This window comes from Phacochoerus africanus, chromosome 10, assembly GCF_016906955.1.
Source record: "Phacochoerus africanus isolate WHEZ1 chromosome 10, ROS_Pafr_v1, whole genome shotgun sequence".
NCBI classification, from domain to species: Eukaryota; Metazoa; Chordata; class Mammalia; order Artiodactyla; family Suidae; genus Phacochoerus; species Phacochoerus africanus.
Window position 1 is genome coordinate 132,850,190 of NC_062553.1, and position 14,159 is coordinate 132,864,348.

The window sequence follows — 14,159 nt, forward strand, 5'->3', positions numbered from 1 at the left end:
GAGCTATTTTGTAACTGAACTAGAGGAAGCTCAGGTTTATGGCTTGTTGGTCAGAAGTACAGGTGACAACTTGGGACTTGTGATTGTAATAGTGCCTGAGGTGAGGTGGGAGCAGTCTTGTCGAGATGAGCCCTTAAACTGTGGGCAATGACTCTGGGCAATTAGTGTCAGATTCGATTAACTAGTAGGATACTCAGTGGGTGTCCATCAAGTATTAGAGAATTGCTTGTTGTGGAAAACCTACATATTTGGTGTCAGAAGTGTGCTGTGGGTGGACTAATGGAAAATATTAGTTTCTCCCCACAGAGTGACCTTTCCTCTTTAACATGTAAATGAAATTATTCCAATTCTTGTTAAATATCTTTCAATGGATTTCCATTTCACTTAGAATAAAAACTACATTTCTTATTGTAACCTACTGGCCTATACAGGACCAGCCTCTTTCCCCTCATCTCCAAGGAGCTCACTGGTAAATGTTACCCAAGATTTATGGAGGAAATAGTAAAAACTACATGTACTTTTTCTGAAAATACAGGTAGAGGGAACACTTTTCAGCTAATTTTGAGGCCAGAATTTCTTTGATAACCGAACTAGTTAAAGAGATTACAAGAGGAGAAACTGATAGGTCAATAGTCTTGATGAATATAGATCCAAAAATTCTCAACAAGTTATTTCCAAGTCAGATACAACAATATATTAAAAAGGTAATACATTACAACCAAATGTGGTTTATCCTAGGAATGTTGGTTTTAACATCTGATAATTAGTCAATGTAATTCACCCCATTAGCGTAATAAAACAGAACTCAGATAATTTCTGCAATAAATGCCAAAAAAGTGCATTTGATAAGGTTCAATTCTCATTCATTGTTAAAATCGTCAGAAAACTAGAAATAAAAGAACATTTTCAAACCTGCTAAAGGGCATCTACACAAAAGCTATAACTACCATCATGAGTAATAACAACAAACTAAAATCTTCTCTCCACATATAAGAAAAGTATGCTTACTCACTATTATTGTAGAATAGTTTTTAGCATGTCTAAAAAGTCAAGAGAAAGGAATACAAGGCTTACAAGGAAGAAATAAAACTCATTATATACAGTCAATAAGATCATGTACAGAGAAAACCCTAAGAAATCTAAAAAAATCCCTCTAGCATTTATAAATAAATTTTCCAACTTTTATTGGAGAAGATCTCTATATAAAAATCAATTTGTATAATCTAATAGTGAGCAATTAGAAAATTAAATATTAAAGACAACACCATTTATAAGAGCATTCATAAACATTAAATTCTTAAGGATAAATTTAACAAAATGCAATGCAAGATCTTTCATTGAAATTTACAAAATATTGTTGAAATACGAAAAATCCTAATGACACGTGGAGATAGACTATGCTCATGGAGTAGAAAATTTCATATTTGTAAGATGTCAACTTCCTTTTAATTGATTTCTGGATTCATTAAAATTTCTATCGAAATCCTACTAGGCTGTTTTGTAGAAATGGACAAGCTTATACTAATTTCCAGAAAGATGCAAAGGACCTAGAACACACAAAACAATCCTGAGAAAGAGCAAAGTTCGGAAATTTACTCCACTTGACTCTAGACCTTAGAGCTAGTGATTTTCTCCTAAAATACTCCCCCACAAATCCATCCTTCTCTGTATAAACTTACTCCTTCTTTCCATTAAATTCTGGAATTTATTTCCCTTCCTCGGGAATCCAGGCTGGCCCTGTTCTGTGACTTCCTTGGACCCGCACCATGCTTATCCGCTTCCACTTTCACTCTCTTGGAACCCTGAGCCATCCTGCCACAGGGTCACTACTAGAGATAAAGCTGGCATGAAGAAAAGCTCTGTTGACTACAGAGAAAGAGAGAAAAATGACCGAGCAACCTCCAGCCACTTTAGTCACTTCAGACAGGGCTCCAGACATGTGAGTAAAGCCATAGTGGATCCTTCACAACTAATTGATCAACATTCATCAACACCATGTGGAGGAGAAAAGAGCACATCCTGGCCATGTCCTGTTGATCTTGTTGATTTATGAACAAGTGATTGGTTGTTACTGCTTATGCCACGGTTTGGGGGTGGCTTAATATACCAGTGTAGAAACCTGAAACGGTGAAATGACATCCTTTTTTTAATCAAGGTATGCTAGCAACACTACCATGCTGTGTCTGAGGCTGAAATAATCTCTGCAACTCTCTTCTATAGATTTTCTAGTAAACAGGGAGTTTCTGGAGGTACTTGTTAGAAATTAAAAGATAAAGACATTTTTGTGCAGCATGAAATTAATTAAAAGATCTTTCTGATTAAATCTGTGATTATAAAATAATGGATGTTTACTAAATTTACAATATGAAAAAGGGGAGAACCTCACTCATTATTCCACAAAATTAATGTTTATCTTCTGTTATATTTACTTCATTCTCTATGCATCGATAAATTGTATACACAAAGATATACTTTTCGGAACTGGGACCCCATTTTATATACAGTTGCACAGCATTTCATTGTCAGCCTATAGTTAACAAGAAATAATTGCTTATGAGGCACATCTCTTCTTACAGATATGATAAAATATATAAAATATGCCCCTGTTCACCTGTTAGCAAAGCTTTGCTATAAGAACCAAATTTCAAATGCCTATACCAAAAGAATTTTTAATATTAGATGACTGCTATTAATGTCATATACATATATTCAGGCTATATATAAATATGAAGAAAAACGGCATTGAAATTTATCAAGGTCACGTGACGTTCACTTCAGAGGATGTTGTTTATCCCATAACGTGCTATGCTATTGTGAGGATCCCACTGACAAGCTTTTTTTCTAATTTGGGAGAAAAGCTACTTTTCTCCTTGATAAACAATTGTTTGTATCAGGCAGATAGGCCTAGACTACAGAACTACTAATCTGTTTGGTTTTTTTTCCACAGTATAGAATGAGACATGACTCCCCCACTAACGATGTATCTACATTTCCAAAATTTGTTCTCTGACCTTAGGTTTGAATTCACTTCTTTACTGCTGCATTTAATTTTCCTCTCTGAGGGAATTTATGAATTTTTACAAACTGTAATACTTTTTGTTTTACTAATAATTAAATAAAAGTGTTAACAGTAATAATTTAATAAAAGCATCAATAATTTAACAAAATCAAATAATCCAATAAGTTATTAATTTAATTATTCAATAATTAATTAATTGAATAAATAATTTTTTAAAAATCAAATAATAAAAGCAGCAATAACAACCAATAATTATTAATTAATTATATAAATTATTACTAATCAATAATTAATAATTTCATCAATTAAATAATTTCATAAAAATCAAATAATTTAATAAAAGCAGCAATAATAATCAATAATTATTAATTCAATTATTAATTTATTATATAAATTATTAATTAATAATCAATAATTATTAATAAATTATTTATTGTATAAACGATGGTGACAATATTATTGATAATTAATAATAATGGTAATATTCAATAAACATATTGATAATACTTTTTAATGAAAGTACTGATATTTTGATCGATTTATCCCATCTTATATTTTTCCATTTATCATTATATAATTAGAATTTCCCCAAGTTTTAGTAACTAAATAATGTTATATAAAGCACACTGTACCACTAGACATAATAGGTTGGTGGTCATTTTTTACTATTATAAAAACTATAGTAAGCAATTTTGCACTTCAGTTTTTCCATCTATCTGATTATGTCCTAGGACTGGACCGTCTTGTTTAACGGATCTTGAAATATAATACCAAATTTCATCAGACCAAGTATGATGATTTGTGCCCTCACCATCAGGGTGCCTGTCTCAAGACACCTGGCCAGCCCTGGGTCGTATCATTGTTCAGGATTTTGCTAATGTGAACAGTAAGAGGGCACCCGATGAGTTAGCATAATTTTTTTTATTATTATTATTAGCACAAGCCCATACTCTCAATGATGCTTCCTTTATCTCATATCAAGTATTCAAGGGTCTTCTAGCCTTTCTGTTCTGTAGATCTATCTATCCATGTGATAATTCTGTACTTTCAAAGAGAAATACTACTTAGTAGGCAATTTTCAATTTCCAAGTATCAAAACCTATCCTTTTTTTTTCTTTTTCTTTTTTTTTTTTTTGTCTTTTTGGGGCTGCACTCACTGCATATGGAGGTTCCCAGGCTAGGGGTCCAAATGGAGCTGTAGCTGCAGGCCTACGCCACTGCCACAGCAACGCAGGATGCAAGCCGTGTTTGCGACCTACACCACAGCTCATGGCAATGCTGGATCCTTAACCCTGTGAGCAAGGCCAGGGATCAAACCCACATCCTCATGGATGCTAGTCGGGTTCGTTAACCACTGAGCCATGACGGGAACTCCTCAAAACCTATTCTTGTCCACCAAGTCCAATTCTGAGAATCTCTCCTAAGAAAATAATCAAAAAAATAAAAAATATTTACATGAATATATATCCACTGCAATATTATTTATTATAGTGAAAAGTCATGACATAAGGGCAGAACATTATTAAAGCAGTTATGAAAAATATACCTGTAGAATGAAATACAGCCATTAAAATTTATGCTTACAGAGGTTGCCAATGATCAGATATTGTTAGGATATATTGTAATAAAGGGCATTTTTCAACTATTGATATAAAAAACTGCAAAAAATGTTGAATTAATACTATTAGAGTAAAAGACTATTTTTTTCTACTGAATTTTTTAAAAATGAAGAGAAGGAGGTAATTCACAAAATATTATCAATGTTCAAGTCAATGAGTGGAGTTATGAATGCTTTCGGCATTCTTCTCTGGAATTTCCATTATTTCTTGAATTTCACCATGCTATATATTTCTCGTCTCCCTGCAGATGTATTCTAGATTAAGATGGACCTATATATTTAAAAACATCATGCTTTTAATTACATTGCCAATACCCCAATCTCTGTTTATCAACACTTTGAATATCCCTTAGCTGGAAGAATTCAACAAAACATCAAACAAAAGAAAACTCCTATTTAAAAAATTTACTTCTCTGATGTAAAGGTTTAACACAGTTTTAATTTATGTCCAAAGGAAAAGAATAACAATGTTTTAAAGGGGAAAAATATGGCCGAGAAAGACATCTAAAGTATCTAATTTTTTCTTTTGGCCACGCCAAGGTGTTCCCAGGCCAAGGATTGAATCTGTGCCACAGCAGTAACCTGAGCTGCTACAGTGACAATACCGGGTCCTTAACCTGTTGCACCACAAGGGAACTCCTAAAATGTCTCAGTGAAGGATAGTAAAATCTTGAAATCTACCTGTCAAATGACGGCTTCTCTCCACAGTCAAAGGCATCCTGCAGCTCCTTGACAAGATTAGCCTGGCCTGGCAGTCGGAAGAGGCCCTCTTCCTTCAGCCCCCTTTGTCGGATAAAGTCCACACACTGCTCCACCAACATTGGAGCCAGGCGGTTTCCATATCTCTTCTCATAACGGACAGTATCCTCCAGTTTCTGTCCGAAAATGCCTGGAGAAATAAAGAACCACAATGGATTTGAGAAATTCATCTCTTCCTACTTTGTTGCTTCCTTTTAAAACTCAATATAAAGAGAAAAACAAACATTGGAATGCTAGCAGAAATTTCACATTTGGTACCTCACATTATTACAGAATTAAGTTCATTATGTACAGTTCTTTCAGTGAAAAGGGTTTACCTTATTGCTGTCCTTTCCCCCTGCGTTCCATATTTAGCCCAAAGCCAAAATAGAAGCACGGAGTTTGAAATATCCAATTTGAAATAAGAAATATGGCAATAAATATAATTTGTTTTAGGTTTTAATTTTTTTTCTTATGGAGAAAGAAACTGCATTCAGAAACTCAAAAGCAATCCCACTCTTGGGCGTATATCTGGACAAAACTTTCCTTGAAAAAGACACATGCACCCTCATGTTCATTGCAGCACTATTCACAATAGCCAAGACATGGAAACAACCCAAATGTCCGTTGACAGATGAATGGATTAGGAAGATGTGGTATATATACACAATGGAATACTACTGAGCCATAAAAAAGAACAAAACAATGCCATTTGCAGCAACATGGATGGAACAGAGACTCTCATACTGAGTGAAGTAAGTCAGAAAGAGAAAGACAAATACCATATGATATCACATATCTGGAATCTAATATACAGCACAAACGAACCTTTCCACAGAAACGAAAATCATGGACTTGGAGAATAGACTTGTGGTTGCCAAGGAGGTGGGGAGTGGGATGGACTGGGAACTTGGGGTTAATAGAGCAGACAGACCATTGCCTTTGGAATGGATGAGCAATGAGATCCTGCTGTGTAGCACTGGGAACTATGTCTGGTCGCCTGCGATGGAGCATGACAATATGAGAAAAAAGAATGTATACATGTATGTGTAACTGGGTCACCATGCTATACAGTATAAAATTTACAGAACACTAAACCAGGTATAATGGAAAAAATAAAAATCATTATTAAAAGAAGGGTAAAATGATATAATGAAGATTTATAATGTTTTTTTTTAAAAAAACATTAAAAACAGAAACATTCTGTACATAGTAGTCGAATTCTACTTTTGTTACAAGTGTAACTATTTCCAATATTCATTTTGTTTAAATATTATTCATTTCTCTGCGCACCTTTTGTTTTCCATCAATTGATGGTGTCATGATTATAATCAAGGTGATAAAATGATGAAAAGAAATGCAGAATCTTCATCTATGTAAAATATTTCTGACAGTGTTTGCTCTTTAAAATCTTGAACTATTAATTTATTGGGAAGAGAAAAATCTGAATTACAAAGCAGTGTGTACCAAAAGTGAGGAGGCAGGATCATGGCGGTTTGTCTTAACAGGAAAAGGCAGATTTCATTACACATTGTCTAGAATTGCCAGCACATGGAGGTAATAAAAATCAAAACAATTTTGATCCGTTTTATTAGTGATTTTTAAATACTACACATGATGCATTTCTTTGTGCATGCATTTGGGGCTCAACATCCCCCCACCCTTGGTACCCCACTGATTAAGAAACAATGCCTCTAAAATAGACTAATATCAGTTGGTAGCTTGGAAAAATGATCAGTCGATGAGAAAAGGCGGAGAAAAAAGAACCAAAGCAAATGGGATTCCAGTGTTCCCAGATGGGGTGAATATTACTAAAAGGTTTTAATGGCCTAATGCGTTTCATGAAAGGGGAAGAAAAATTAGTGTTGCATGTTGAAACTGTTTAAGACTCCAGGATGTTTACAGAATTATGTTAAAACCATTAGGTTCAGGATTTAACAGTACAAACATATGCTTTACCTCCTTATGTGTAAAATAACATGTATGGATTCAGCAATGCAAAACTATCACGTTGCAAGCAACAAACACTTGCTACTAAAGAGAATACTCTTAGACTAGCTAGAAGCAATAACACAACAACAAACCAAACTAGTCTACACCTGGTATCAAATCTAGTATTAATAAAATCCATATATTCTTTTAAGAAAAAAGGCTGGGTGACCTAATATGAATATTCAAGTGCATATAAAACATTATTAGAAGTCAGCTTAGTTTATAGACCTTGGAACAAGCAGTTTCTCAACGGTGGGATGTTAAACATTGTCCCCTAACTCAACAGATATTCACAGCTCTACTTTCTCGTCCTTTTCATTTTAGAGGCTGGAAAATTAAGTATTTCTCCCACTTCCCAAGACTCTTTGGAAGCTCTAGGAAGACGTCTCCTGATGAAAGAGAAAGATACAGCTGGAACTGCCGATCACTCCTTTTTCCCATCTTGAACTTGGGGGATGTGCGACTGTTGAACTAAGAGTCATTATTTGATCATTAAGCAACAGCCACGCAGGAAAGGCTGAAAGATTCAGAGACAGTGGGGCTGAACTTACTGAACCACTGACCCAATACCAGCAGCATCTTTGTGAAGACTTTTTTAGTATGAGAAAAACAAACCCCTGTATAAGTCACTGTTCATTAGGTTTTCCGTTACTTGCAGCAATCACCAATTCTACATGAAGTGACAATAATGATTTTGAAGCTCTTCTAGTATTTTGATAAAAAGCTTTTTCAAGCTTGGTTATGAATGAAGAATACTGACTCTTATTCCATGGAGTTCAATGATGCTTCTTTGTCTGGGACGTTTGGATTCTACCTTTGCCAAAACCAAGGAGATAGCCTTTCAAGGGCACTTATACGTTAAGAAATAATGTTAACACTTGGGAATAAATCTTATATATCTGATTTTCCACTCATTGTTTTTGATTGATATACTACATAAGGTTTCTCCCTAAATCCAGCAGAAAATCTACTAAAGATGTTCCAGTTCAACCTTTACGTGTGCTCTGAATGAGAACCAAATTTCCAAGACGTGGCTTTATGCAGTAATGAAAACCAGTCAAACATTCTTTTCTTAAAACTCTCAGGATTTCTTTTTCTCCCCACACTCATGGAGGTGATAAGCGAACCAGTAAGTTTTGCTTGAGACGGGCCCTCTGGTTTTCTTTCTTTTTTCCCCCTTGTTACATATATAGGCTTGAAAGAAACTAAAAGCCAAAAGCCTTAACATCCTTTCATGTATTAGGTACCTAATATGTACCAAGTCCCTGACATGCACTTTCTCATCTTCATAAATATATAAGGCATTTATACATAAGGTGTATATATATACAAACACACACACACATATATGTATATATACATATATATACACATACATACATATATATACCTGAGGTGTGTGTGTGTGTGTGTATATATACAAAAAATTATTCTACCTGAGGAAGTTGGGCTCCGAGGGACCGAATAAATCACCTGTTATAGCACCAATGGAAGTCCATATTCAGATTTAGTTAGCCTTAAAACCTCTGCTCCTTCCTGAATACCTGTCCTCTTCCACTTTAACTACAATTATCATGTGTCCTCAGTTTGCCGTCATTCCCAATAGTACTAAATTCTACAAGTGAAGCAAACAGCGCGTCTTTTCTGTGTTCTGAAACGCGGTGACAGCGGAGCTGTACGTCTGCCAGGCATGGGTACAGGCAGTTTATCTCTGTTTCCCTCGAGTGACCCTCACAGCAGTCTATGAGGTGGGTACCAGCATCCCACTGAGGAGGAGACTGAAGCGCAGAGCAACTAAGGAACCTGCTGAATGTCACCCGGCGGGTAAATGGTGGACCCAGGGTTGGTTGAAGGCTGCGGAATTTCAGAGCCACTGTGTGTGTGTTACACACACACCGCGCCGTGTACATAAGGGCTCAACATTGAGTTCTAGACGGAGAAACCAGCCTCATACTAATTTTCTGACCTCAATTTCTACCATCATCCTAGGCAGGGTGATTTCTGTGGAGAAAACGCAAATTTGGGTTAAGTCAGAAAAGAAGGAGAAGGGAAAACCTCTGAACATCGAGTGAGCTTCCTGCCCAACAAAATGATTTCCTTACGATAAAGATCTGTGCATACTTAGCAATATAACATGTAAATGAGTCAAAAATGTAGAGGATATGTACATTTGCATAGAAATTCCTGTGGAAAAATAGTAATTTTCTGCTGTTTATATGGTCTTGCTAAGAATTAGGGAATGATTCGATGTAATCTTTCCATTCTTTAGCATTGGAAATAGAATACACCAAATGTCCCTGACTCACTAAGATAGATGGTGACTTAACTTCCTGAATGAAGGTATTTTTTGTGTGTAAAGTTGGAGGGGAGATTCTTTCTTAAAAAGCCACTTTGGCTAGAATTTTCTCTGAGGGAGCACTGGAACTTCAAATTTTAAAATTAACAACAACAAAAAAGCACAAAGGTCATGAGCTGTCCTCAGCATGGAGAAAAGGACACACTGATTAGTAGGTTCTTAACAAGAATTTGCCTGGGGTATGAGTCAGGCAAACAGTTCCAGCCAGGTCCATTCAAATTCCCAGGGAGGTTTCACCTGACAAAACCATCCTTGGAATTTCTGGGTGACAGCAGAATGTCATGCACACTTCTGGAAGTACCTTGACGGTGTCACAAAGCATCACTCAGGATGTGACTTTTCATTAGGCTGAGAAAGTAAATCATGCAGGTGATGTTATTATATCTGTGGGAGGCAGTTTCAACCGAGGGAGAGAGAGAGAAAAAAAAAAAATCTAAAGAAAACCTAAATTATCTTCAGGATTTGTGAGGTTCCTCTTTTACGTGTGATTTATACCTTCAATAGCCAGAGGCAACCTGGGATGTTTATTGAGTGTGATCAGAAAAATGAATGCAAGTTCTACCTGTCCTAAAAAATAAACACATACAAAACCAAACATTTTTGGACTCTCCGTGCCTTGTAATTATTCACCTTGCTCCTTTATTTCCAACTAGGTATAACTCTGGCTCCGTTTCATCACTTTCTATCTCCTTGACAACCTGTTACAATGTGGCCTCTGATGTCATTATTTTACGATAAGAGATCATTCGATAATTCCCATAACTACCTAGTTGCCAAATCATCGGCAGCCAAATTTATTTTTTGCATTACTTTATGGCTCCTTCCCTTTAAAACTACCAATCTCACTCTCTTGCTGACACTTCTCACTTGTTACATAATACTTGCCTTCCAGAATTCTCTTCTCAATATCCTGGACTATGTCACCCACTACACACTTCTTACAAATTTGCTGGTCCTCTGGATTCTGTCCTCAGCTCTGTTTTCACCTTATTTGACACAGCTTCTTTGCTGGATTATATTTAATCTCCCTGTATAACAATTATTCCCAGATTTGTATCTCAATTTAGGCTCCTCCTGCACTGGATTTCTAAGTGCCCATTAGACCCTTCAACGTGGATCTCTCTGAACATTCCCAAACTCAAACTGGCTCAAACTTAACTCAAACTTAAAAACTGGCCAAGTCATTTTTCTTCAAAACCTGTTGTACTTCCTGTAATCCTGATTTTGGTTATCAGTACTGGTTATTCCCCCAAATAATTAAAGGGCCATCTGAGAGTTAACCTGGATTCCTTCACAACTCTCACTTAATTACCAGGTCAGTCCCTTCCAAACTCATTGCCACTGCAGTGGGCTGGATCCTCAATATTTCTTAAGTGGCTTTTATGAGCAGAGTTCCCAATTCGGGCAAGTACTGCCATAGCGATCTTGATAATATCTAAGTCAGAACATGCTACTCTGTTGCTTCATTTCTTTCAATGGTGCCCTCTGGCCCACCAAACTCCAAACTCAAGAAATACTAACACCAAAACCATGAAATACAAAGTCCCCACAATCTGATCTCTGCCTTTTCATCCACCAGTCAATCAACACGTGTTTAGGCAGCACCCACTGTGCGCCAGGCACTGTGCCATATGCACCCTCATTCCTGCTGCTTCCTCACAAACAACATACTCAATAACCATACTGAACTATTTGTTGTTTCCTAAATGTATTACAACTTATATCTTCTGGCTTCCTTCGCGAAGGTAGGTCCTGCTGTCATGAGCCAGCCTAAGGAAACTTATCCTGCAAGAGTCAACTCATACCATCTTTACTAACATTTCCTCACCCTCATCCCAGACACAAAATCTGATATGTTTTCTTCTTTGATTTCTTAACATGCTATTTTGCGATAATTTATTTAGATGCCTATCTACACTAGGCTAGTCCCATACCAGTTAAAAGAGGGTTGTACTTTCACAGTTAGTATAATAAAATAGTAATGTTACATTTATTGTTATTATTATAAATGATACTGCACAACAGTTTATATTATATATTTATCCCATAAAATTAAGGGAGGCAAAGATAAATGTCCTAAGGTGCTGCAGACACAAGGAGTGAACTGGGACTGGTGCCAGATGCGAAGGACTCCAAGGCTCATAATCTGTTCTACCACAGTGCCAGGGTCTGAACGACTGTGTCCTTTCCGAATTCCTATGCTGAAAATCTGATGCCTACAGTGATGATTTTAGGAGGTGGAGCCTTTGAGAGGTGATTAGGTCGTGAGTGCAGAGCCCTCATGAGGGGCATGAGTATCTTTATGAAAGGGATCCCAGAGCACCCTCTCACTCCTTCCCCTTCTTGAGAATATAACAAGAAGGGGACAGAGAGTCTGCGACCCAGAAGAGGGCTCTCATCAGAACCCAACCATGCTGGCGTGATCTCAGACTTCCAGCCTCCAGAACTCTGAGAAGTGAATTTCTCTTGTTTAGAAGCCACTCAGTCTGTGGCATTTTGTTATAGCAGCCAGAATGGACCGAGACACATGGGCAAACTCTCGCTCCCTGGAACTTAATACCAAAGTGAGTGAAGTCCGAGTGTTCCATAACCATTTGTGGAATTAATGCATTAAAACAAAAACCTTCACCTCCTCAATTATAGGAAATAAATGAATAATTCCAAGGGAAATGAAACTCACCAATAGTTCTCAGGTTGTAGCACTGATTTCTATAGATACTTGAACACAGTATGTACGGAATGGAAAAAAATCTTTGATTTGTTGATGAGAAGGCAGAAGTTAAACAAACTTTTGGTTGTTACTTAAAGTCCCTACTATCAGCTATTTTTTAGAGTTCCCTGGACCTCTGTGTCCCAGATTACATGCGAAGCCATACGGAAAATTTGCTTTTACTTATCCTTCTGCTTATTGCAACCCTTCTGGAAGAATAAGTCTTGGTGTCACCAGGATTGCAGTGATTTTCAAGTAAAAATGAACATTTAAAAAAATGAACATTTTCTCATGGTAAAGGGAGAAATCAAAATAAAAGATGTCCTGTTTATACAGAACTAAGAAACAAAGACAGGCAAAGTTTACTTCGGTCTGTCACCAGCACTTTCTAAGTAGCTGACAAACCTTATATGGATAGAAAACTTTTAATTTAAGAAGCTCAGAACTATAATAACCAATGAATGTTTGGTAAAATCTCAACTCTCAATCAGAATGGAGAAGGAGGGAGAAAAAGAAAGGCCTAGAAAAATTAAGAAAGGGTAATAATGTGAAAATAGTGACCCAGTAGCATCTGTCTTAGACCAAAAGAGTAGTTATATCCACCACTTATATCCAGTTCCAAGCCACACAATATATTGTATTTTCTTTTACATTTTCTTGTCTTTTTAGGGCTGCACCTATGGCATATGGAGGTTCCCAGGCTAGGGGTCAATTCGGAGCTGCAGCTGCCAGCCTATGCCACAGCCACAGCAACGCCAGATCCAAGCTGCATCTGTGACCTACACCACAGCTGACGGCAATGCCAGATCCTAAACCCACTGAGCCAGGCCAGGGATTGGACCCGAAACCTCATGGTTACTAGCTGGATTCATTTCCACTAAGCCACAATGGGAACTCCCTGTATTTTCTTACTTGAAACTCACAGATATCCTGTAAGGACATCTCACTTCTACAAACAGATTCAGAGATGCCAGGTGACCTGAAGTCACACGTCTAGAAAGTGGTAGATCTGGGGTCTACACACAGGTCTATGTGATTCCAAGAGTCTTCCTTTTCCACTATGTTATGTTATTGCCATTCAGACATGTTCTTCCCGCCATAGGGATTCCGACAACTCTCAGGATCACATAGGGGAAAATGTCTTTCCAGAACTTCCCAAGACTAAATGTGCTTTTGTGTGGTTCAGATCACTGCCTTTCCCAAAGAGCCCATGGTCAGTCTTTTCCCCGGAAGCTCCTCAGACTTCATACATAATTTGTTGTAGTGCTTGTTACAGATTAAGTAATTGCTTACTATCTCTGTTTTCTTTAACTTCAAGGAGTCTGAACTCTTTTGTTAGCATTCTCATCCCCAGTATCACTCGGTGGATATTCTGTAAAGCGTTGATACGTGAATTAATGACCTACTCAAGCATAGCATCATTTTAAAATGTATGGGTTTGGACAGTAGTCTTCTGTCAGACAAATCAATTTCAATAAATGTGATTATAGGAGTTCCCGTCGTGGCTCAGTGGTTAACGAATCCGACTAGGAACCATGAGGTTGTGGGTTTGATCCCTGGCCTTGCTCAGTGGGAGCGGCCCAAGAAATGGCTAAAAGACAACAACAATAAAAAAAAAATGTGATTATAGCACATACAGCATACAATAAACTTCAAAGAAAACGCTGGTTTTATCTACCACAACTATAAAGATGTCCCATTTGGATTCATTATTGTCTTTGATCTA

The 14,159-nt window shown here is 36.9% G+C and overlaps 1 protein-coding gene across 8 annotated transcripts in view; it reads right to left on the reverse strand.

Moving 5' to 3' along the window:
• The window catches only part of ARHGAP24 (Rho GTPase activating protein 24), a 476,741-nt gene that overhangs the window by 43,631 nt on the left and 418,951 nt on the right, over positions 1-14,159 (reverse strand). For all 8 annotated transcript variants that reach the window (XM_047799568.1, XM_047799564.1, XM_047799566.1 and 5 more), the window contains one exon: positions 5,319-5,526. In XM_047799568.1, coding sequence (XP_047655524.1) covers positions 5,319-5,526 — 208 coding nt within the window. The remainder of the gene's footprint in view (positions 1-5,318; positions 5,527-14,159) is intronic.